The sequence below is a fragment of the Metopolophium dirhodum genome, chromosome 8 (assembly GCF_019925205.1).
Source record: "Metopolophium dirhodum isolate CAU chromosome 8, ASM1992520v1, whole genome shotgun sequence".
Classification (NCBI taxonomy): domain Eukaryota; kingdom Metazoa; phylum Arthropoda; class Insecta; order Hemiptera; family Aphididae; genus Metopolophium; species Metopolophium dirhodum.
In genome coordinates, this window is record NC_083567.1 from 22,227,323 (window position 1) to 22,254,564 (window position 27,242).

Below are 27,242 nucleotides of genomic sequence, written 5' to 3' on the forward strand. Positions count from 1 at the left end.
CAATGAAACGTGGCGGAAGAGTGAAGACTCCCACCCCATTCCCCGATATTGCGTATCAGACAGTGGCTGCCGGTATCAGCGAAGTGACTTGTTGTTATGATCATCATTAATTTCGTCATGCTTGGAAATATCACGTATATCACTATGTACGTATACAACAACTTACAACAACTGGACGGTCCACATAATATTGTTATTTATCTTATACCGTGACTGGGGGGGGGGGGGGGGGGGGAGGCGTGGTCGCGATTATTATTACCCGGTCTATTACTGGTGGTCGCGCCAAGCGGATTATAAATGATCTGCAGGCCTGCAGATCGCTCGAGTTTAATTAAGAGCGAGAGAAATTTATTACCGTGCTCAGAGGACAGCCAAAGAATCAAAAAAAAAAAAAGAAAAAGTAAAAACGAGTCCTTGAAACGAACTCCGCCTACCAGCACGTCGTGTTATCATTCTATCACCCCGAATGTTCCGCCGTCGTGTCTCGTGGTCTATTTTTTATACACAGTTATAGATAATATTATGTCTATGCGCCCAATAATTACCATGACGAGATTTGACATTGGCGGGCTTTCGGCGGGACCGGGTCTCGAGATTTTCCAAAGCCGTGGTTTTCACGCACGCACGCAGGATGTAGATAGTAATATTTATTATCTACACGCATTGGATGTGTTATGTGGGTATTTAATTTCTTTGGTTGGAGCGCGAACATGTGTTCGGGACAACTTTACTGATAAACAATTTTTCTCTTCCATATTATTGCGTTGCGCAGTAAAACAGAAACGTGCCGGGTTACCGAACGTCGAACACGCAGTTCTCAGAGTTTTTGCGTTTCCAAAGTCACATGGTTTTTTGACGAAAATAATATTTTAGTTTTTAATTTTTCACAAGTTTTAGGTGCACTAAAGTCGTTTACTCTCGTGATATATTTTTTGTACGTGTCGGCACATAGATACTGTGCTTGCAACACAAATCGATGACCCTATTCAACTTTGGCAAGAAATAGGTACTATATACTGGAGGAAAACACTTGGGCAGATTGGCTTACGATTGACTGTCGTCGAAATCAAGTATGCCATTTTTGCAATCGTTTCTCCACTAAACGATTTGCTCGACAACTTAACCAAGTTATTGCAATGGCATTTTGAAAAATGCCAGAGTAGGTAGAGCCGTGTCTATCCGTCATTGCGGATCAGTTCGTGTTTTTTTTAAATGACCACCAGTATGAGTCAGGTAATTGTACCGTCGTCAGTGCCTTCAGTTGCCATGTCTACGAAAAGTGCGTGCAATAAGGAAAATATACGCTCAAAAAAATATGTGCCCACACCCGAGGATATAGATGTAAACAACAAACATGATGACCAATGTCAATCTCCAGAGCCTAGTGAGGATAAGCCACTACAGGAGCTGAACAAGTGCGACGAGGGCAGTGAAAACAGTAGCAATGATAAAAAAAAATTTGTGGAAGCTCCACTGCCCAAAACTAACCCGTGGACAGCAAATAAAAGCGTAGCACATGTTCGTCCAAAAGAGTCAGCCAAAGAAAAAGACCCAATTGTCGGGGAAAAAAGAGTCTTGCTACCCCAGCAACAAACTAGTTGTAAGTATTTAAATTATCAATAATTATTAGTTCTGTTGCTATAACTAAATTTTAAGATTACCTAGTTCTAAACTAGGATACTTACACCAGTTTTACAAATGGAATTATTTTGTAAAATTTGGTTCCTGTATATGAGGAATAAAAATGTATACCAATACATACTAATTTAATTTTGTAGTCGTTCATCTTGAAATAAAAAATGTTAGCTTTCTATTTTGTTCTGAATTATGATTGATAGGTTTCTATTTACCCTAAATCTATCTATATAAATTATAAGATATTACAAAACTACCTATTATATACTTATTACAAATTATAGAATTTCAATCTAGTACAAGGGTACTTACCGTCCTACTGGCAATGAATATAGTACTTATATGCTTAAACTAATTGAATAGTAAAATATTGTAGATATTGTTCTTAAAACTAATTGCAAGATCAAAATTATTTTTGATAGTTAAATATATTTATTTAACTGCTCTAAAGGTCTATGCTAAATTAACTGAATGGTTTCGCTAACACTACTCCAGAGCATCCTAGCTTGAATGAGTTGAGTTTGATAGTAGCCTTTCAACAGTCAAATAATAATATTGAAAATGAATAACTTAGGTAGGTTACCTACAAAAAGTTTCAGAATTTAAGTTTAAAAGAATTGTTAAAACTAAAAATAAATCAGCAATCATATTAGGTAAACAATATTTTTTATTTCTAGATACAAACTAATACACACCACACTAAGTTTATTGATGGCTTTGTTGTATTATTATGCTGTGTACATAAGTAATTAAAATAAGATAAGTATTTAATTTCTAGCATATAACTGATATTCAACAGGTGAATTGGTCTATCTGTTAAGACCTTTTGAATTTTTTCCTGAATTTTTATTTCATATAGGTACCTTATTTGCCATTAACTACACATGCATATTACATTGTTTTATTCAGTATAAATGTAAAATTCAATAGACTTGTTTAAAAAAATATCTTCAGTAGTTCCATATTTGTTCATTGATTTAAGAAAAGTGTTTGATGGACTTTACATATACATAATTTTCTTTCAACTTTATAAGACTTATTTAATTAATTGTTTATTATGTTTTAAAAGATATTTTAATGTTATGCAATAATAAGTATTAAAAGTAAGTGGCTATGTACCTATTAGCTTAATTATTAGTGTAGACTAAAGAATTTATTAATTGGAATATTTAAGAAAACATTTATATCTGTATGACATAGGATATTATATTAAAGCATTGATTATAAATACTTGCTTATATTATATAATTAATGGTTAAAGTAAATCTTTATTTACCTACTTATTAATTCCAGGGTGATTTAGACATAAATGAAGAATAAATCATTTTAAAGCTTATTTTATACAAGATATTGCATATTATGTATATTACCTACCTAGGTATCTGAAACTAAAAAAGTAAATTGATAGTCAATAATCTATTATTGATAGCTACTATTAATATTAATGTATATGTAAACTAATTAAACTATTCAAATTGATTACGTTAATATAAAATAGTTCCAGCTGTAAGAGTTATTTATGAAGCAATAATTATGTGAATAATAATGTTACCTTATGTATAAAAAAGTATTTTAAATAGGTAGTATTATGTAGGTATCAAAAAGTGATCTTTATCAACTCTTAATTCTATATGTAGGTAAGGACATTATAGCTTAATGCTAATGGTGAGGCCTCACCAGTTTATGATTATGTAAGTACCTATTATATTATATATATATAACCTAACATGTACCCTGCCCCTACGTTAAAATCGCGCTTAGATACCTAGTTTCTATGGTAACTATACAATTAATTAATCAAATTTTATTGAAATAATGTTTATTAAAGTAATAGTATCTAAGTATGGTACCTATATTTAATACTTGTCCATGTTTTTGTATTAGTTATCTACCTATCTGTGTGAAGTACTTATAATAAAACTAGTAATAAGATCAAGCCCTTTAATTGTTTAGGTAATATTTATGTAGATACTTAAACAATTCAGTTGGTATATAGACTTAGGTTAGTAAGAAAAGTATTCGAGGTACTTACTTTAATATTGTATTACCTAACTACTATTAGATGTAGGTATCTATAAAAATACCAACATTTATTACCATTTTATAGAGAAAATATAAAAAAAAACATTAAAATAAGTAGTTACTTACTACTTACTCAAAGCAATACCTTCACACTAAATTGTTACCTACTGTAATTAAATTAATATGATGAACTAGGTACTTACAGATAGTTTCTACATTGAATAAAATTAACATTACCAACATTACTCTAGAACTTTAAGTTTCAATAAGTTGAATTTGATAGTAGCTTTTCGACAGTCTGAATTAGTCTAAGTAATAATCGAAACGATTTAGTTTAGATAGGTAATAATCATATTTTATTCTTATCACCTAGGTATCTAAAATGTTTTGCTACAAAATTTAAGGTTTTAATTTTTGGTATTCTATAATAACCTTATTACCTATGTAATAAATACCTACCTATCCTTATAAAATAAATAAATAATAAGGTATGTTCAAAACTAATATTAAAATATCATTGGTAAAAATTTTTAAAAAAATATCCTTTGCTTTGTAAAAATGTCTTAAACTCTTTTCTGCAGTTTTTCTTTATGCTTCAAGAATATGCTGTTGATAAAAAAAAATAATTTTTTGAATGTATTAATTACAATTATTATGTTTCCACTTTCCAGTCCATAGATTTAAAAACTACTTGAAACTTTTAGAGTACCTACCAAGAAATTGTCTGTAAAACTAATGAAATTAATAGGTATCAATGAAAAGTTATTTTAAATATACCTACTCTACACTTTATAATTTTTGTTCTCCTTATATCAAATTTACCATTATGTCTATTATTAGGTATATATTATGATATTTGTTACTTGCAAAAAGTGTTTCTTGCATAGTTGCATGTACCTTTAAATAAAAATATCGAGCCATGATAAATTAGCCAATAATGTAGTAGTTACAATGGTTCGATATTATAGTGTGATGATTCAATGTTCAAATACTGATTAGTGTTGTACACAAGATAACCACTTGATAAACTTCATATACGGCAATTATTATGGTTATTAAATTGTATGCCATATCTAAATTGTGTTTTTAGATGTAATAAACTATTATAGGTATGAATTATCAGATCAAAATACAAATCTGGTTTAAATACATCACTTGTTTTTGTTTGGTTAGTTAAATTAAGCATAATATTCAATAATTAACAAGAAACGAGTGATACATACAATTAACTGTACGGTCATACATAGAATTTCAAGCGAGTTGGTTTTTATTTTAGATTCTTGCCAGATAGTTGGATTTGTGTGTCGTTGTTAAAACAGTGTTTAGGTAATTATTTTATTTCTTAATAATTGCCGATCAGTAACATTATTATAGTATTTATAATCAATGGTAATAACTCGAGCTGAACATTTAAAATAATTACAAAATGGATATAAAAAACAACTTCATGAAAATATTCAAATGAAAAAGCTTTCATGCCATTTTTTTTAATATTGATTCTGTAAATATTTTATAATAATGTTATAGACCATTTTTAATTTTAAAATTTAGACTATATTCTTTTTTTATTAAACAAAACTGAAAACACTTAACAAATTACTTGTAAAATTAAAAATACTAACTGTTTAATATATTTTATTACTTAAAAAAGTTTTGATTTGAAAAAAAAAATTAGAATTTAGAATTAATTAAATTTTTATTACATCGATTGTAAAACATGATTATAGCCTACCTCTACTACGTACCTTATACATAAAAAAAAAAAATAATTACTAAAAAAACTTGAATTTTTTCGTGTTGCTGAAAATGTCAATGTTCATTTTCAATCTTATAGCTCTGGACTAATAACATTTAATTGGGTTTGACATGGTTTACAGTACCATGATGTTCTGTTGGCAGTAAATTGGAAATAACTTATCGCTGCTTATTTGGAGCATTTAAATCATTAAATACCTACTGCTGTTGCTGTGAATGCTATTTCAAAATGCTTCAATACATTAAAGATTCTGAATTTCCTCTTCAAATACGAATGATGACTGCTCTTAAGGTACGGTTTTATTTCTGCAGTTGACTTAACATTTAATAGGTACAAATTACGGTATTCAATACCTATTACAAAATATTTTTAAAATACTCGACATGGACGAGTGGATCATAGAAATTGTAGGTAGTAAGCAATCGTTATTTCCTTTAAATGTATAAAATTTGTTGTATTCGGTATTAGACTTGATAAATCTAACGCGTCCAGCAGCGTTTTATTCGCTTTTTTTACATCGGAAATTACTGAACAAAGGGGCAAGTGGACATAGTCTATACAGGTTTTAAAAAAAGCATTCGCTACAGTACTTGTAATCCGCAACCCGTGATCCTCGTCAATTTTATTTTGCCTTCGATTAATATTATAATTTGAATACAAATAGACACGAATTAAGATAGTACAGACTGGAAACGGCGGATTAAAACGTCGTTTGTATATAGATACCTTGTTGCACTAATATTATAGCTACCTATGAATTATGAACTTAAATAAAAGTACATTTGATATGACCATGTAGACTAGAATAAGGTATTAAGGTGACCCAAACTCCACTTCTGATAACGTCCAGAAATGAGTCGCACAATTAAACGGCCACAGGCTGCGCTGCGTACGCTAGAGTTGCTACTTTAACCCGCGTTGTTTAGGAATTATTCATGTTTTTTTGAGCCATGACCCTTTTTAGATTTAAACTTGTACGATTAAGCATTTATACATGTGCATAATATGTGTATATTTCATAAACATTCAACATTCTTAAGAAATTAATTTGAATGTAACGATACATATCGGTATAAAACGATCGTTCACGAAAAGACATGTGTATAGTGTATCGATTAGTATCGGGCTCATACTTACTGTGAACATAGATATAAAGATATAAAATAACTATTATTAACTATTTGTATTAATTAATTATGTATATAATAATAAAAATAAAATTTATACGCATGCACATGTATAAATGCGTAATCGTACAAGCTATTAAGTCTAAAGAGGGTCATAGTTCAAAATAATGCATTATTTTCCAAAAAAACGTAAAAAACTTGAATAATTTCTATACGACGCAGGTTAAAGTAGCAACTCAAGCGTATGCAGCGCAGCCTGTGGCTGTTAAATCGTGCGCCCCATTTTCGGTACCTAGGTTTTTTTTATGCGGGCGGCCATACGAGTTAAGTCTCCTTATTCTAGAGACCAAAATTTGTCTATTGCTGCGCAATCCCACCACTTAACCTGCAGATACCACGGCCTTCTTATAAGAACTCTTGAGTCATTGTGTATCGGAAATGAACTTCTCTGTTTGTTGAAGTTATCTCCAATAGAAACTGAAAACAATTTGTTAAAATTTAATTTCTTTTTCTGTTCCACCTGGTGTATCATCTCAGAAATGTCCTTTTCATTTTATATGTCAGTTCAGTTAGTAAATGGATAACTGAAGCCAACAATCTTCTCTTTGCTGATGATATCGTACAAATATATTTGAACACCCACGCTTTTCATAGCTGATATTCCAAAATATCCCAAATTTAACTCAATACTTAAAAATGCCAAGTTATGTCTTTCTATGGAAGATGCTTTACCATAGCTCACTTATTAAACAACATTACTTTAGAACGAGTTTTTAAATTTAAAAATCTGAGTCTATTTTACTTTTGAAATTGATCATATAAATATTATAGTTAGTAAAGCTCTTTGTCCTTTGTTTTATCGGGCGTAACACGAAAGCATTCAGTTCCTCTGTCTGCCTCTATCCTCTTTATTTCGCGTAAGTTCGCTCAATACTGGGCCCAATATATATTATAATTATGGTGCGATAGTTTGGCTTCCTTATCTTGCTAAGAACCATTTAAGGCTTGAGTGGGTATAAGATCAATCACTTTCGTACTAAGCCGATGTTATCAAAATTAAGCACATTCACCATGATTACTCCCCCTTGCAACATGCGTTGATTATTTCTTCACGTCATCGTCATCACGAAGCAAACATCCGATTTCTTTTCTCTCTTTATATGACGCACCTGCTCTCCTTGCCAGTATTAACTATGGTGTACATTTATTTTTCTCCATAAGTCCAATCCCCTTCCTAGTTCCATCTCATTCCACTTCCTATGGTCATTGTCATCGAATCCTTTTCATACCCTTAATAAATAATGCCTCTATAATTTAATGTAAGTTTTCTTCTCTTCCATGTACCTATTTATCAATTATAAATTAAATCAAAATTGTTACTGCCATACTATGCATATATTATTACTTGTAATCGCTATTGGGTGTTAATAGGTTAAAACAAATATTCGTATCTTGAAGAAAATATTTCATGAAATGGACAGAAATACGCCACTCCCCACCAAACAGAACTCATCGTGCGTTAAACTAAATCCAATAGTGCCACTGATTAAAATTATAGAATAAAACATATCTTTGATATCAACTGGACTTTGATCGTTTCGCTTAATTCCCAAATTTAGGTGATTGCAAATGGACAGTTTTTAATGAGTTCAAAATATGCAATTTCCAAATTGTGTGCATGCGGGTCTTGTAAATGTGTGCTTAGTAAGTGATCATTAGCGTGTGTGCATGTGTAAAAGAAATAGCTGAGCGCTCTCCCAAGTCACCGCTTCGACGTTGCACACGTGAACGGTAAACAATGTAATATGTTCATTTGAATGTACTTTTTGTCAATCTTACCGGTAGACCTGATAACGTGATACGACTTTTGAAAATTAATTTGAATTCGTAGTCTACTTGAGATCGTGGCCACATTTTAAGATGTTTAATTTAATTTTCGAATAATCAACATTTCCAAATTTCGTAAATTTTAAATATTAAAACAGATTGTACTGGAGTTTAGGAACACAATTTTAACAAAGTGGCCTTATCGATCTCAAGTAAACATATTAACGGATTCAAATCAGTTCAGAAGTCCTATCGCGTTATCAGGTCCATCAGTATGATTGACAAAATATTGTACATTTTGGTTGAATAATAATTGTCTGTTTGCAATCCTCTTAAACATCTAAATTTAGCCGGAATATCACCATTATCTAAATCAATACAATCAACTTTCAACAGTACACCTTACACCAAAGGTTATGGATGGAGCCATGCCGATTTCGCCAGTGTAAACAATCTGAAGCGCATATAATCTATGAGTATCTGATTAGAGATGCTTTATAAGCAAATGTGTGAGGCGAACCGTCGCATATTTAGCTGTTGGTTATTTAGTTTATATTTATATAACACCCATATAAGATATGCGTCATTTCTCTCGCATGGCCACATCAAATATCTCCGCCAGAGACGCGTCGCTTATATACTGTGCTTCAAGTTATCGAGACATGGGTCCTCTATACTATATGATCGAATCACTACTGTACTACACACACAATTTTCTACTTCAAATTGATTTGATAGTTAATCACAAAATTACGATACAAAAATAGAAACCCTTATGGTGAACGAAATTGTCACAAAACTCCCCTTACGGCCTCCAATATTCATCAATTTAAAAATACTAAATAACCAAGAGTTTTACGAAAAAATAAAATAAAATATAACCAACCAATGAATTCACTTTACCGAGATAATTGAACTTAATAGTACCTCACCAAGGTGTTAACTGAGTTACCTACCATAAATTTCTTAAATTAATAATAATCCGAATTGTTTACATATCAATTAAAACCCATATCTGATTATCACACATTTATATCCCACCGTGCAACTATACTACCTATACAAAAATGAAACTGAATCAAAAGGTTTCTTACGCTCGTCACAGACTATCCAACTCCAACACATCCTTACTGACCTTACTTCTATTTTTTTTATCAATTAGAACCTGCACTAAACAACAACTAAGTAACTCAAATATTTATACTAAACTAAAACTAAAATAGAAGTACTTCGAATCAACAAACAGACACCTTAATGGCGGCTCAATGTCTAAACTGCAAATGCCGAGGCTCCACCAGAACATTCTATAACCAACCATCATCTTAGATGCGTCTGTTGCGGCAAAAACCACTTTTATTACATTTCGCGACCCCCCACCGTAAAATTGTTCCTAACCTGATGAAAATCACTCCACCAACTATTGTGGATGTCAAATTTTCAAAAATCTATAGCAATTCCGAAATTCCTCACTACCCACCTGCTGTATTAAGCATTTGATATATGTATAAATAAAACAAATACAAACGAAATAAAAGATAATTCAAATTATATGACCAATACATTGTCAAACCCCACCATCCGACATCACCTCACCCTCAAATAATTAAATAACAGTTAAACCAATTCACAGGCCACAATGTCAAACATAAACCAGGTACTAACAAATCATAATAAATTCCAGTACTTACGTAAGTAATTAAAACGAAAACATTTCATCTCAAATGACCTTCTTCCTAAACAAATTTAAATCCTTATAAACCCACTCATTTCACTTTTTACTATAATAATCGACGAAATATCAATTATCAACATAACAACCGCTCATTAAAAAAAAACATATCTAAAATAAAAGGTGTTGTTGATGGATGGTTTTCCACTCACGACCATCTATATCTATATTTACGCTAAAAACGCCAAAAAAAAAAAAAAACCGGGAATAAAAAGAATTGACAATTATTAAAACTTAAATAATACCTAAAGATATCAAAAAAGTAATATTATGTGACGGAATCATACGCGTTGTGTCCGTGTACAACGATATGAACATTATTATGTTGCGTATTTGTGCTTAAAAAAACGTTTAGTATCAGAAAATCCGTTTCTAAAAGTATTTATATAATCGCTCAATGCAGCGCTTGCTGCGTAGAACAGTGGTCATACCGCTCCCGACCATGCCAACTGTAGTAGTGATACGAGCCCGGTAATCGAAATCCCGAGTGCTTCTGTCAATTTATTTATTGCATACTTAAATAACAAAACAATTTAATTTTCTAATTTTGAATATGATATAATACAGATAAGAGTATATTATATATAAAATAAAAAACCTACATTACAACAAGAAATATTGCAAATTTACGTCATAAGATAAATTTGTTTTTTTCGTTTCTAAACGGGCTTGCTGCGTGCGCTACCTCGATTGCCCGATCACACGCCACTGGTATTGAGTAATATACATTACCTATCTATTATTTTTTATTATATTAGTGTAGTAGTGTACGTACCACTTATTTTACATTTTAACTATATTAAAAATTTAAATATATTGGTAATTACTTGTGCATTGAGGAGTTGTTATGAAGATACATCTTGTCCTACGTGAACGCGGTGAAAAACAAAACAATTTGTAATTTGTATTTCGACGCGTTGCAAGGACAGCATGGTCAGAATAGGATCGCCCGCGTTCACCTCCGTCCACTTAGGACTAATTTATTATCGCGCTAATTTATTTATAACTATTTTGTTGATGTTTAATATTTAATGAATAAAATAAATACATTTCTGTATTATTGATATGAACTATGAAGTCTGTATATTTTTTTTCCCATAATAAATGTATAAATGGTATAGGTAATTTAATTATTAATCAGTATAAATATAACTTATTTTTAATTATGCATCTGTATCCAACTGTAAATATTTATTTAAAAAGTAATTATTTTTATATGTTTTAGTAAAATATATTATGTAAGAAAAACTGTTGTAAATAATTAAATAAAGCAAGTCAATGTGTGCTTAATAAAGATTCCTATACTATAGTAATATTTAATTTTTTTATAATTTATTATTAATCAATGTATTTTACAGGTGATATGTCAAGCAGTAAAGCCCTAAGTAGCAGCAAATTCACCAAGATTAAAAAAGTAAGTACATTTTCGTTATTAGGACAATTTGATATTACATTTTAATTCAAGTAACAGGTAGTTCATTATTAGAAAAACATATAAAAGTCTATAATTTATATTATATTAAGAGGATGTCAGCACACTATTTGTTTTTTCTCTCTGGCCCACGCGCAACATTGACAAAGCACATTTACACAGAATTATTTTTTCCATGTTAAAAATTTAAATTATGTTTAAATTGTTTTGAAACAATATTTAGACAAATTGATATGTAATTCCCTCAAAAATATTATTCTCTATCTTTTTTGTAATGGGTGATTTTACTCTAAGATTACTTAAAAACATATAAAAAACAATTCTGCGTAAATGCGTTTTGTCTAACCTAACCAGAGAGGAAAACAAATGGTGCGCTGACATCCTCTTAAATGTGGTTAATTTAAAGAAAAAAAATATAAATTTTAAATTTAAAATAGGTACAATTAAGGTTATAACTTTACTTAACTAACAATTAAAATTTTTCTGAATATATTCTATTTTGTATCATGATGTTTCTTTTACATCCGATGCCGAATATTTTTATAGATAGTAAATGTTCTATACATTCCACTATTCCAGAACCCTTGGACCCCCCCCCCCCACCCGAAAATCCGCCTCTGTATATATTTATAAACTAATTAATGAGTCACACAAATAAAATACTTTTTAATTTTGAAATGTGTTTTTTTGTAGAAATGTTATCTTAAATTCTATCTATTTCCTTTTTCAGAACAAAGAATTAAATGGTATTGAAGCTTGGCCATCTTTAGGAAATTCCCAGGGCCCAGACGTATGTTTAGATATTACCAATTTAATTTATTTTAATTTTTAGCATATTAAAAGTGATTTATTAATGTATATTCATTATGTTTTTCATGTAGAAAAAATGTATATCACAGAGTGAAAATACTTCACCAAATATTCAATCACAATTGCCAAAAGTTAATAATTCTGTAGTTGCAAAAGATGCCCAGACTTCTACTAATGACATAATATCAGCTAAAAAGTCTTGTCAAAAGATTAATGGTGTTAAAAAAAATGAAACAAACAATGACCTCCCAAATATTAATGAACAAGAAAATGGTACAAATTCTGGCCATTCATCATCCAATGAATCAAATAATATTGATAAACGAAAAAAAGGTTAGTATTAACATTTAACAATTATTGTTTTATCAAATACATTTTTTTTTATAGGTTTTTATTTAGATATATTATATTTCAACTTTATAATACAATCGTGTTATCTACATAATTTGTTTTTAGATTAAGAAAACGTTGTACCCGCATAATATGTTGTTTCCGTCTTATTAACACATAACATACCAACATATACGTTCAGAAGTTCCAATTTTGTGTTGTTAGCTTAAATATTAGAATGAATGGATCCAGAGGCAGACTGGCCATGTGAGTCAGCTGGAATAGTCCTATTGGGTCGCATTTTTTCTATGGCTGCCAGGCTGAACCATGTAAATTTATAAATTTTATACTAAAATATAATAATATGACTATAAAAATAAATCTATTTAGGCATAATGTGGCTGTCACAATTAAACAATATGAAAATATAAATGTATTTTAGCCCGGCCACGACACTGCCATTTATAACTTTTAATTAACAAAATAATAAGAATAATTTCATTTCAATGCAGTGTCAGCAGTATATGTACTGGAAAGTTGCCGGCGAGTCAGTGTATTTTATAGTGAAATGTTTATTGCATACTTGTGTAGCTGTGTAAATTCATATTAGTGTGAGTGAGGTATATGATCCAAAAATAATAGTTAGTAATTTTGTTTTTTTTTTTCAAACTTTTATAAGTTTTAAATAATGCATAAGAATTATGATTTTTCAAACAAAATTCGTTTAAACCTAATAAATTGTTGATTAGCATGTTAAGTAATGGTGCAACCAACTAGACCTTTAATTTTATAGGGCTTTGGCTAAACTTTCATTTGAAAGTGGTCCATGGGAATTTTGCCCTTAATTAATTATGATATTATGTTTATAGTACGTTTCACAGCAACTACGACTCGACGCTAACGTGGTGGTTTTGTCTCAAACCATGGGTTTTCAAACTAGGATCTGGAACTAGAAGTAGAAAATGTGTAAAATATTCGTTATCAATTTTAAATCATCCGCACATTATTATGCGCTAGTTTTAGAAACTCTAATGAAAAAACACCACGAGGCGCGTTAGCGTTGAGTCGCAGTTGTTATGAAACGCACTATAGTTACAAAACAATATTATATAGTACACAAACAATACATTTTATTACATAGAAGTTCTTTTTAAAGTATTAGCTTTTACTTCCTAGCCTATGCATAAATTAAAACGTTATCACATTTATAAATAGTAATTCTTAAAGATGTGAAAAATGCAAATAAAAGTGTAACGTTTGAAGTATCTGTTACATAAAACAAATTATATACTTTGAATGTATTGTCCTAGAACACCCAATAAATAAAGCACTTTGCATTATATTCTATTGCTTTCAAGTTTACCTATTCAACTAATGTAAAATGGTTACCGTTCCCACTCCCATATAACACAGCGGCAGCTGTTGAAAACGAGGAGTAATATCAGTTGCTGACGACGGTGACTAATCACAAACCATTTGACATCTACTGAGGGGGGAGGGTCTAATAATTTTGGCAGATTAGTATATGTACGCTTAAGTGGCTAATATTAGGTAAATTCATTCTTATTAAGCTTAAGGCGCTCGGTGCTATTTTGTCCTCAAAAATACACTGGGGGAATAACAATACCGACTTGTAGAATCAACCAAATTTCATATTTTTTTTTTTTTTTGCTAGAGGGAAATATTCTACAGCCCACATCGATCTCTGTTTTTCAATATTTTATTCTCAAACTTTATAATATATCTATACAAATACAAGATAAAAAGCATTTTTTTACAAATTTTTTAATACAATTAATAATAATAATAATACAAAATCAGAGATCGATGCGGGCTGTCGGAAGTCTTCTTCTTTTAGATGAAAAAATAGTCATCAAAATCTGACAATTCTACAAAGCTTGAGAGTTATTCCTGTAAAGTAATTTTACCAGTATAATACACCCTATTAACGCCCCCTAAATAGGGATCAGGTAGTAGATTAGTGGAAAAGTCTTATAATTGAGGTGACAACTAAAATATAAAATTTAATTTTCAAATTTTATAGAATTATGAAAAATTTGAAAAACTGTCACCGGGACCCTTAACCATTCAATTGTAACTGCTGAATGTAAATGATGTTGATATGTTATGTGTTAGCTAGACGGTGAGAACACAATGTGTCATGTGTATAAGGTGTCCTCTTAAGAGAGAAAAATAGTACTGTCACTGAGTATATAACAAGCTTTTACCATTTTTTTTTTATATATAGGATGATTTGTTAAGCGGTAAAACACTTATTGTCTCAATAAGTATTAATGTTTTTGAAAATATTTTTTCACACAGTTTCAAGTTGTTAAAAAATTATATTTTTAAATATTATTTAGTCCATATAATTTTTTAAGTTTTTTACTTTTTTGAATGACACCATAGAGTTTTAATTTCATATTCCAATGTAGAATATTTTTCTAAGTATTTTGATTCATAAAAATCGAATTTAGAGGGAGTAGTTTATGAGTTATTTAAAGTTTGATGGGTGGAATGGAGTGGTATGGGGTTACCCCGCAAAATGTTTGTCCACTATTCTGCTTGTCTAAACTTTAAATACTTATAACTCATAAACTACTCGTCCTAAATTCGATTTTTATGTATCAAAATACTTAACAAATATTCTGCTTTGGAAAATGAAATTAAAACTGTTTTCATTCAAAACAGTAAAAAACTTAAAATAATATTTAAAATACGATTTTTTAACAAAAACGTTGTTTTTTTAACAACTCGAAACTGTGTAAAAAAATATTTTCAAAAACAATACTTTTAGAGATAATGAGTGTTTTGCGCTTAATGAATCAGCCTGTATATGATCATAATGGTATATTATAATTTTAACTTTATATGCTTACCTATGTTATATTATTACAGTTAAACATTCTAAATGGACACCTCTTGATATTGAAATATCTAAAGAAAACAGTTATAGGAGCAGACTTTCAAAATATCGTAGGGATCGATCTGGTGAGAACAAATTTAATCAATAATTTATATAGAGTATACAAATATACTCTCGTATTTTTTCTCAGGTGGTCGAGACAAAAGTAATAATCAAATTAGGAATAAAAATAGTCGCAAGGTTTCTGATTTGTCAGATAATACTATCTCAGATTCTGACAAACGTGATGGAGGTCCAATGCGATACCTGCGACACCAACGATCTCGCAATAGGCTTCAAGATGAAGAACCTAAGACTAACTCCCAAAAAACAGATGGAAAGAATGTAAATTTTTCTTGTGCTCATTTATGATAGTTATTAATGTTCATAAATATAATTATTTAAATAACATATTAATAAAAGTATTGCATGAACATTTGATTGAAAATCATAAATTAATATTTTAAATTACAAATTAATTCTAAACATCCAAATAATTTGTTCATCCTTATAATCTTTTAAAACTGTTTTATTTTTCAGGCTAGTTATAATTTTAAAGGAAGTGATGTTTTGTACTCAGGTCCATCCCGTTTGAATTATACCCAACCTTATTGTGAATTAGTTCCGTTTATGACTTATCCAGTGATAAACGAACAGACTGTGATTAATCTTCTTAAGCAACAAATGTGCGTTGATAATTATTTACAATTTCTTTAATACCATGATATAATTATTAATGTTTACGTTTTTCCAGATCTTACTATTTTTCAACAGATAATCTTTGCAAAGACACATTCTTCAGATTTCACATGGATGAACAGGGTTATGTTCCTGTAACATTTATTGCATCTTTTAAACGTGTGAGAGAACTTAGTCAAGATATTAGCCTCGTTATGAAAGCAATGATTGATATGGAAGAATTAGAACTTAGTACTCACATGGTATGAAAACATTTAGCATTCGAACATAAAACTAGTTTAACTAGTATATTAACCTTTTAGTTTCAACACTAACAGGTAAGGTGCCGAACTGATCCAACCAAGTGGCCACTTAAAGAAATACCTCAACAATTTTTATTTAAAAATAATTTAAATGCACAACATCCATTATTTGCTCATCCGATGGGACCGCCTACTATTGTTCCACTTATTTCTCCAGACTTAATGGTAAAAAATCTACCTGCCCCTCCTCCGCCACCAAGCATACACATAGTTTCTGATCCACAAGCTGCCATGAATCTTAATCCCGATGTCCCAGAATTCGTTCCAAGGAATGGCCCCATAGAATTGAAGACTGAAGAGAACTGTGATACTAATGACTGTGAACTAACAAGAATAAAAGATACTCCTTTTACAAGTAGTAGTGAAGTTCTTGATACATCCAATAAATCTAATGGTCAACATTCAAAAATTGGTAAGAATAAAAATCATAATACATTTTCTAATTTAATTTTAATATTAATTTTTATCATCGGATAACTATTTAGATAACTATTTTAGTTAGGTAACTATAGTTTGTAATTAATATTTTATCATATTTTACAAAGCAATATTAATTAAATTATTTAATGTTTATTTTTGTTGGTTAAAAATTCAATAGTACTCATATTTCTTATGCCTAGTACAGTAAAATTGGTCACCTTGTTATTCTTTGCAGTGGTGTACTATGGACGTTGGGGTGAGGGGGGGAAGGAATAACCCTCTATAATTTTTTGAAAGAATTAATTATTTATATATGCCACTGATTTGTAGTGACTACATAATTAATATTAAAATTATGAACTACCATAAAAAGTATTGAGAACTATATATACTATTTTGTAAAAAGATTTTTTAAGATTATAATTAGAACTATACAGTATATTAAGAAACAAGTTAGGCAAGCTCACTCTAAATTCCCAGTTTCTAAATGTATGTTAATACACCACAATATATTATAATTCCATTAAAAATGTATGTACAGTAACTACGTAAAATAAATAAATACCTTTTATTATCAACAGTCGTAGTTCATAACAATAATACAACTAATAAACGGACGGACACAACAGGAATATAAGGAGTTCTAAACATTTTTTTAGGAAACATATGTTCTCATCATGAATCATGATACCACAATATTAGGCATTAGCCACATAGTTGCAATAGATTTACTATATAGCAAGCATACACAGTACAGACATATGTTGCTTGACCATCATAACTTGTTCCTTAATAACCTGAATGGAATGTATTATGTAGTATGGTATTATGGATTTTATTCAAGAGATAGATATATAATCCATTTATTTTGTCAAAATTGTTAGTGACCAGATTTCTTTATAACAGTACTAGCTGATCCTGTGCACTTTGTTGCCCGTTAAATGTATCAACTCTATGTGACTCACACTTTGTTCAATTCGTTATTTAATATTCGGTGCATGGTGTTCAAAATTTATCTTAACTTTTCCGTTGCCCGGAATAAAAATTCTGATTCACAGCAGTACATTATCAGTAGAACGCAGACCCCGTGCTGTTTGTGCGTAAGTGTATGATTATAGTATATAACTCTAAAGTATTTAAGTTATACCAAGTTTGTCGTTTTTACTTAATTCCACCTACAGTGGATTAATATAATCAATTTATACAAAATCCTATTCTAACCTAACCGTACTAAAATCCGATGAATAAAAGAAAAACAAATTTAACCCTTTGTAAATTAACCTATCTTCTTCCCATAGGTCCAATCTACCCACAAACATTAATTTATATATATATATCTAACTATATAAATACACAGACTATAACTATACAGACTAAACTCTGGAACTGGAACTACTTATCAGATCTTCTTGTATAAATTATAAATGTCTTGATTTTTTTTAAAACGAAAGAGTATTTCACGGAGAAGGTTTTTATAAAATAAAATTGTCATCTGTATATAATATATTGATTGCTATTGGTTAATCGGCCATATTTGTTGATTTGTATTATTGTCTTTTGTCAATATACATATAAGATCTGATAAGTAGTTCAAGAGTTTAGTCTGTATAGTTATGGTCTGTGTATTTATATAGTTAGTTGGTAGATTAGACCTCTGGGAAGAAGATAGGTTAATATTTACAAAGGGTTAAATTTGTTTTTTATTTAATTTATCAGATTTTAGTACGGTTAGGTTAGGATAGGATTTTATATCAATTGATTATATTAAGTAAAAACGACAAACTTGGTATAACTTTGGTACTTTAGAGTTACGTCATACGTACAAACAGCACAGGGTCCGTGATCTACAGCAGGTAGACCTGATAACATACTGCTGCGTATCACAATTTTTATTCCGGGAAACGGAAAAGTTAAGACAAATTTTGAATACTATACACCGAATATTAAATAACAAATTGAACAAAGTTTGAGTCATATAGAGTTAACAGGCAACAAAGTGCACGGGATCAGCTAGTCTATACTATTATATAAAGAGGAGTTGTTAGTTACCATTGTTAAGGGTAATCTCTGGAACTACTGAACCGATTTCGAAAATTCTTTCACCAATAGAAAGCCATATTCTTTGTGAGTGTCACACTAATTTAAAAAGGGAATTGATCACCCCTGATAGGTTCTCAAACAGGAATTTTTAGATTTACGATAGATCGTTTATTAATGGTTGTTATGGGTATAGGAGTTGAGAATAATACTGATTTATTATTATTATTTATTATTACGTAATAAGCCATTATTTATAATAATTGATAACTCCTTTGTTTATTAAGTTAGAGAATTGATCAAATGCCATAAACCTTCTCCGCAAATAGTTTCGGGGGTTTCCGAGAACATAGGCCTCAAAGGTTTTCATTTTCACATTTATATATAAAGATGACATAAAGCTTATAAAAAAAATAATTCTTAATAAGTATTTGCAAAAATAATAATAATAATAATAAGATCATAAAATAGATAAAAATTAATGTATTTGTTTATATTTTAAGAATAAATTAATATTATTAATATTATTTGTTTAACAGCTAATTTAAAGTCTGATACAATTAAAGAAGAATGCAATGACAACAAAAATGTATCAGTTGAAGTTTTAGATGATAAAGAATCGTGGAAAGAAGTATGTTTTTATATTTAGCTGTACCTAATTAATTGTATTATTTTAACTTTTATTAAATAATAATTTTGTATTAAACTTATTAAAACGTATATTAATCCTGTATATATCTATTAAAATTAAATACTTAAATTTATTTAACTTAGCAAATATTGTGTTAATAAATAAATATTTATTTACAAATAATTTTTGAGTGTAAAATAATCAAACTATTATTGCAGGTAAAAAGGCGCTCGAAGCCTAGAAACAGTAGTTCTATGACATCAGAAACGCTAAATGTAGCATCAAATTTACCTAAACGTAATTTTCCTGAGAATCAAATTGATACTCATGCATCAAATTCGTGGGATCTTGGATTTCAGTTTGATGAAGATCTTGCTGTTGTGCCATGTGGAAAAATAAATAAATTTAATGAAGATCCAATTGGGTAATTTTATATTTTTATTAAACATTCAAATTTGTACTTAAATCAAATAAGATTATATTTATTAATTTTTCTAATGGTTTGTTTTTTGAAGTTCTGATACTGATGAATCTGACTATGGAGATAAAGATGATTTTGATGATAAAGATATTGACAAACTCATGATTATTACACAAAAAATGATAAGTCGCCCTCAAAAGATTGAAGATCGATCTCATGATAAAACAACCCGTGTAAAAATGACTCAAGATTTAGAACATGCTATTGACTTAGGTTTAAGATTATATGAAGAAGACTTATGGCATACAAATTCTACGGTATTTTAAATTAACATAAATTAATATTCAGCCAAATTTCACTATAATATTTTTCTTTAGAATCAAACTTCATCTTACAAGACTGTAAATGTTGTTACTCAAGAGGTTTTTGAAAGGCTTGTACCAAAAGCTCCAAAGAAAGTCAATCAAGTTCCTCCACCACCACCACCTTCTCTAAACGTTGATAATTTAACCGAAATTATGGAATCTACTGAAAGAAAAGTAATTGATTTAAGTTTACTTTAAGTTAACACTATTTTAACATTTTTATTAATTAGGAAATTGAAAATAAACAAGTGAAAACTCAAACTGCAACACAGACTAAGACTAAAGTGAAATTTGACTTACAAAAGCCAAATCGTCGTCACTTCTATGGCGATATTGATGAATCTGGACATAGAAAACGAAGCCGTTTTAATGCGGACAGTGAACATCACGTAGGTTGGGTGTTAGATTCTCGTGCCCATACTAGACCTCGTACAACATCATTTGGGTAATACCAATATTATAATTTTATAAATAATATGTATGATAAAATATGATCTTAAGCATTATATTATCATTATCGATGTCTGTGATACTATATGTATAACTGTGCACAACATAGGTCGCAGAGCTAAAGCTTTAAGAAGCCTCATTGTTAAAATACATAGACATTTGTAGGCTATTAACACATTAAGTATAATATTAATTTATCTAGTGATGAACGTCTAAAAGATCATTGATATTCCCACACATATTATAACAAAAGCAATTTATTTGCATTTTAGTAATTCACTTTATATTATAATTTCATCAATTTATGACATATATACTAAAAAGAAGAAAATCTTTAACAATGTTTATGTTTTTATTGGAAAAGATATAAAATGAAGTAACTATAAACAAATTATGAAATGTATATTTATTTATTTTTTGTTCTCAATGCCGCTATTTCTAATGTCCAATTTATGTGTAAAACAATAATAATACATTTATTTAACTGTGTTTTCATATGCTCAATTTTGATGATATTTTTAACAAATGTTTTATTATATTACATAAGTACTACTTTTTTTTTTCAGTAGTGGGACATTAGGAACTAGTCCTAGTCCAAGTGAAGGGTTTCTATCTAGTACACCCCAATCATTGCCAACTTTTCATCACCCTTCTCATGCATTGCTTATGGAAAATAATTTTACTCAACAAGCATACCATAAATATCATTCACGTTGTTTAAAAGGTGTGTATAATAATAATTTTTGTAAATATTCTTTAATAGAATGATATTAAATATCTTAAACAAGATAAAAAAATAATATAACATTTTCTTCTCTTTATTTTTTCTCTAGAGAGATCTAGACTTGGGCCAGGAATGTCTCAAGAAATGAATACGTTATATAGATTCTGGTCATTCTTCTTGCGTGACAATTTTAATAAGAACATGTATAAAGAGTTCCAATCTTTAGCGGTTGATGATTCAAATAATGGTTTCAGGTTTGTTAGAATTGTGTCAGTAACAAATAGTATTTTTATATATATCTTTGTTTTTTTTGTAGGTATGGGTTAGAATGCTTGTTTCGTTACTATAGCTATGGTCTTGAAAGGAAATTCCGACCAGAATTATATAAAGATTTCCAAGCAGAAACTATAAGAGATCATGAAAATGGTAATTTGTTAGTTTTTAAATTAAATTTAAAAACAATTTTTAACTGTTCAGATTTCTTTTATGGATAAACTGTAGGTCAACTTTATGGATTAGAGAAATTTTGGGCCTTTTTGGAGTATTACAAATATAGTAAAACGCTTCAAGTAGATCCCAAGTTAAAGCAATTCTTGAGTAAATTTAAAACGATTGAAGATTTCCGAAAAGCAGAAGAGGTAATAAACTTTAAGACTTAATAAAATAGTTTGTTTGTTTTTATATAAAAATGTTAATACATTTTAGCAATTACCTAAAAGTGAAGGTTATTTGGATGCATCTATGAGAAAAATGGCGCGTATGAAACGCCACCGTAGTTACTCTGAAAATTCTACTCTTGATACTTTAAAAGTTGCATCCGATGTTGTAATAAAGCCATTGAATATTACTTCTAATGTTCCATCAACTAATGATGAAAATTGGCGTAAAAACTCTGTATTACCAAGAAGAAGATATTTATCTGTTGGTAAGTTTCCTACTAAATACTTATTAACAGTTGGTAGATTTAAATAAATTAAAAATATATAAAAAAAATTAGGTGAGAAATCAGGAGATGCCAAAGGACCTAGAATTACAAAGGTAACATTTGAATTGAATAAAAAAGGATCATCAACAATTGAAGAAAACTCTACTGAGACGCCAAAACAAAAGTAATGCCCCAGAATATCACTGAGAAAATCATGTTATTTTATTAAAATTTATGAAATGAATACTTAGTAAAAACACATAAAAAATTTAACTTTGGACATTTTAGATATTTTTAAATTTATTTTGTTATGTTATTTATCAAGATTGACTTGGGTCTAATATATTTTTAAACAAATTAAACTTGATTAGCTTTTTCATGAGCACCTAGACATTTTAATACATAAATATGTATTATGTAATGCACGTATCTGAGTGCATTTATATTTTAACAATAAATTCTTTATTGACACCAATGGTTATTAATAATAAATTGTAATATTTACGCATATTACTTACAACTTAATAATATTATGATGAAGACTGAATATCATTGTTTTGTCATTTTATTTCAATATTAATTTCTTCATTTTCCATTCAAAATTTAACTTACCATCTTTTATTTATTTTACTAATGTTTATTGTAAAATGCTAGTCATGTGATTTGCTAATTATTAAGTTGATTATCAAGTAAAAAAAAAAAATGTTTGGTGAGTCTTTGATACCTAACATAACAATTAATTAATTAAAAAAAAAAACAAAAGTATTTAATAACAGAAATTTTGTTTTGTATAATTAATTACTTTAATAATATTATGGAAAATTTATTAAGTGTGATAGTTTTTTTTAATATTTTAACAATTGTACTGTATAAAGTGTGTTGCTTAATTTAATTATTTTGTTAATACTATTATTTTAGTTATAATGTTAGCATTTAAATTTGATAACATTGTTGAAGAACAGTTCTTACTATCATATTAGTTTATGGGAATGGGATTAGATATCTTATATTTTATTTTATTATTCCAAAACTTGGATTTTAAATTAAAAAAATCTAATAGTTGTATCTATTGCCATATAATTAAAAAAAAAAAATATATATATTTAAATTAGAATTATAAAGTTGTCAAGTCTTAGATTGTATAAGACTTCAATGTGCTCACAGGGTTTTTTTTTTATTTATAATTAATGAAATTGAATTCAAAACATAAGGATAATAGTATATATTTAATAGTAGTTTTCATATTACTTGTCGTACAATTTGGATTAGTTATTATATTACTGAATATGTCATTATTTGAAAGCAGAAGTAATAATTTATTTTTATTACTTAACATTTTCAATATAATGAATGTAAAAATATATATATATTTTGCTCTTAATAATACTGAAATTTTGAAAGAAAGCATTATAGGTTATTATTGTTTTATTTATCTTATGAATTGCTCATTGCTCTTACTTAAAATTGAGTTAAAATTTGTCAAATCAAATTTCTAATGATTGTGTTCATTTTTTAATTTTTAGCAATTATGTTAGTATAATCTGATTGCATTTTTAAAGAGTATAGCTAACTTATATGTCGCGTATTGTATTTTCCAATATTTTTAAGTATTTTTAAAGTAGAATATAAATACATGTTTTTTTTTTTTAGTATATGTATTTAATTTATGATAACAATTAATGAAGTTTGAATCCAAATTTAAAGCCTTATTTTAAATATATTTTTATTGAATTAAAATATGTTATAATTAAATTACCCAGAATTTTTTGCGACTAAAATTATTATATATAAAATTTAATTTGGGTGATTATTTTACATAACTTTTATTAAAATTATTTATATAAATAGTGTATATCATATAAGTGTTTAAGTTTGTTTGATTGCTACTTTGCTAATAACAACAGTGTATGTATATATATATATTTATGTATATAATTATACGCTATATATTTATATATATATTATACACTGTTATATAATTATTATTAATTTGTTCAACAACATAATAAACTATATTGTTCTGTGTATAATTTTATCAAAATATAATTATTTTATTTTGGATATTTTTAATTGTATATTATTTATGTTTGTAATGTTCTAATGTATCCTATGATAAAGTTATATTAAAAATACAGATAATCTCTTATCTATTTTATCAGTAAAAATAAAATGTTACTATGGACTTTTTTGAGTCCTAAATATTCTATTGATTTTTATGTGATTAAGTATGAAAACTTCTTCAAATTTACATTTTGGCTTACAATTATCTACCACCTGGTTACTAAAAATGAACATATTGTATGAATGCACTGTTTAATAGTAATTCAACACAACTTAACTATAATATTATTATCTAACAATTGCAATATATTATATTCTTAATTGTTCTAATATCCTCAAATATTAATTTCTGAGTTTGTCATCTTTTGTTGTATTCAATTTATGTCTATATTGCAATATACCGCCACTACACGTTACATAATTTAAATATAATATACACATTACACATCCATAACTATGGGCGTAACCACAGGAGGGGATATGGGGGATGGAACCCCCCCATGATATTTTTTTAGATTTTTACCGAAGCGATAATTATATTGGTTTTACAATATTGGTCTGTTTTTTTTTCTGTCCGTCATGGCTTTCTGGGCAGCGACGATCTAAAAAAAAATCATGAGGGGGTGTAATCTTCAAAATTGCCGACTAGAATTTGAAATTCAAAATTTTTGTTAACTATTAAGCTATATTTTTAGTTACATGCTATAAATTTATAATTTCTTTTCCACCTTATGTTTCAATTTTTAGTTTGAACTAAATTTGAAGTTGAAACTTAGAAATACCTAACTTATTATTTTTTTACTACACAAAAAATATACAGAGTGTATCTTATGTCATTGTACTCAGGTTTATTTTTAACAATTATGGATCGATGATAGAGAATTTCGTTAAGACAAAAAAAGACACGTGTTTCTTTATTTTTAACAGGCAATTTATAACATTTTCAAAATTTTTCATCTCAGTTGTACCAATAATAAAATTGACTTTATTTTTCAAATGGTAACCACTATATTTTTTGATGGATTCCGGTAAAGCTTTTTTTCTGAACATTTTGACAGTCAAATGATCAATTTTGGTTAGTCCTCTGAAGTTTAGTATAATATGCATTAATACTTTTAACTGAAATACCTCATTTAGGTACAAGGGCTAAATATTTTTTTCTTATATAACTACCTTTTTATTCGTATATACTTAAATAGTTAAATAATTAAATCGGTTATCTAAAATGCTCAAAAAAAAAAAAATTGTTGGCAACTTAACCTTCTATACCTACCTACTTAAATAATTTTTTTGTAAACTATTGGACGCGTAAAAAAAATATATTTCGGGATAAAGATGGGCACCCCAATGGACCGTCCCCCCATGCCCCCCCCCCCCCTTAATCCAGGCTTACAGACTGTTGTCAACAGTTGTACAGACATCAAACACACACATTATATTCGATACAAGATAATCGGTAATCATCGTCTGTTGATATTTTATATTATATATTATAATATATTCCCAAAATAAAATATTACATTTCCTAATAATATTTTGACGATAAGCAAAATGTCAATATTAATAATAATTATTATTATTAGAAGTCGAATTTACAAGTTTTATTTATAGATACAATATTTAAAAGATTATTATGAAATAAAAAATAAAAATATTTCGAATGATCGAAATGCTAAATAATCAATAAATGTAGTTAGTAGGTACCTAATCTTTTAAAAAGACTATTAACATAATATATTGTTTAAAATCGTGATATAAAACAAAATAATATTATTGTTAATTTTTGAAAATTATTTATTATATTTTAATTTTTTTAATGAAAAGTAGGTGTATTTTACTACTAGTAAGTATAATATAGTTGTAATTAAATACTAATAATATGATAATTATTACACTAATTAGCTTTTAAAAATCTTTGATCAATCAATACCTAGTTGTCAGTAACATTGTAGTCTGGGGGATTTTTTTCCGGGATTATTCGTCGGGAGTTTTTTTCCGGGGATTTTTATTCCGCAGTTCACTGTCTCTACTATAGTCTCTCTACTATAGTCTGTACTTAATTTCAGTGCATATTCATTAAGATTATGTATAACAATCTTACCAATATACCGACATAAATCGTTTCCTTCGAAAAAACACAGGCATACAGCTAATGATATTTACCATATTTTATCATAGGCAATATAAAATAATTGTAGTTTAAATAAAAATTAGATAATTACATTTTTTTCCCAAAAAAAAGTAAGAAATACAGTTTAATTTTTAAAGATTTATTAATATTTTAGGAAACAAATGATTAATTTATTTTGCGGGTCTATTACAAGTTTTGGTAGGCCAAGCCCCCCTCCCCACCATGACCCTCCTTCGGTTCGTCCCTACTTCTGGGGCAGTAAAATGATTCGATTTTCTACTTCAGCATAATGTTTTTGGGTAGGAAAAAATTGGAAACTGAAATGTCCTAAAACCGCTTAATACAAGTCAAAATATTTTGAAAAATTGATTGTCTATATAAAAAACTAATATAAACATTCGGGGAAATTTATGTATCTATGGTTATTTGTTTTAGAGTTTACATTAAAAACCAAAATCGATTTTCTCAAAAACCGACTTTGCGTACAAATTACCGTTTTTCCT

At 28.6% G+C, this 27,242-nt stretch overlaps 1 protein-coding gene across 3 annotated transcripts; it reads left to right on the forward strand.

Annotated features, from left to right (window-relative positions):
• The first annotated feature begins 768 nt into the window (after positions 1 to 768).
• On the forward strand, positions 769 to 24,348 carry LOC132950017 (la-related protein 1). 3 transcript variants are annotated; one of them, XM_061021196.1, is made up of 20 exons: positions 769 to 1,600; positions 11,455 to 11,510; positions 12,259 to 12,318; positions 12,410 to 12,671; positions 15,567 to 15,659; positions 15,725 to 15,918; positions 16,114 to 16,259; positions 16,328 to 16,514; positions 16,590 to 16,986; positions 19,571 to 19,662; positions 19,881 to 20,086; positions 20,178 to 20,400; positions 20,461 to 20,622; positions 20,679 to 20,893; positions 21,465 to 21,622; positions 21,732 to 21,876; positions 21,939 to 22,048; positions 22,124 to 22,260; positions 22,328 to 22,547; positions 22,620 to 24,347. In XM_061021196.1, exons 1-20 carry the CDS (start codon positions 1,213 to 1,215, stop codon positions 22,733 to 22,735), a joined length of 3,567 nt encoding a protein of 1,188 aa, XP_060877179.1. In that variant the 5' UTR covers positions 769 to 1,212; the 3' UTR covers positions 22,736 to 24,347. The 3 variants fall into 3 exon arrangements, with proteins under 3 accessions (XP_060877179.1, XP_060877182.1, XP_060877183.1); XM_061021199.1 differs by lacking the exon at positions 769 to 1,600 and adding an exon at positions 4,810 to 4,983 and having other exon boundaries at positions 22,620 to 24,348; XM_061021200.1 differs by lacking the exon at positions 769 to 1,600 and adding an exon at positions 8,696 to 10,807 and having other exon boundaries at positions 22,620 to 24,348.
• Positions 24,349 to 27,242: the final 2,894 nt, after the last annotated feature.

Bases quoted from the DNA above. Each gene is read 5' to 3' on its own strand.
- LOC132950017 (XM_061021196.1), top strand. From the start codon at position 1,213: ATGACCACCAGTATGAGTCAGGTAATTGTACCGTCGTCAGTGCCTTCA. The intron at 20,087-20,177 runs GTAATTTTATAT...TGTTTTTTGAAG, and splicing joins TTTAATGAAGATCCAATTGG to TTCTGATACTGATGAATCTG. The intron at 22,548-22,619 runs GTAAGTTTCCTA...AAAAAAAATTAG, and splicing joins AAGAAGATATTTATCTGTTG to GTGAGAAATCAGGAGATGCC.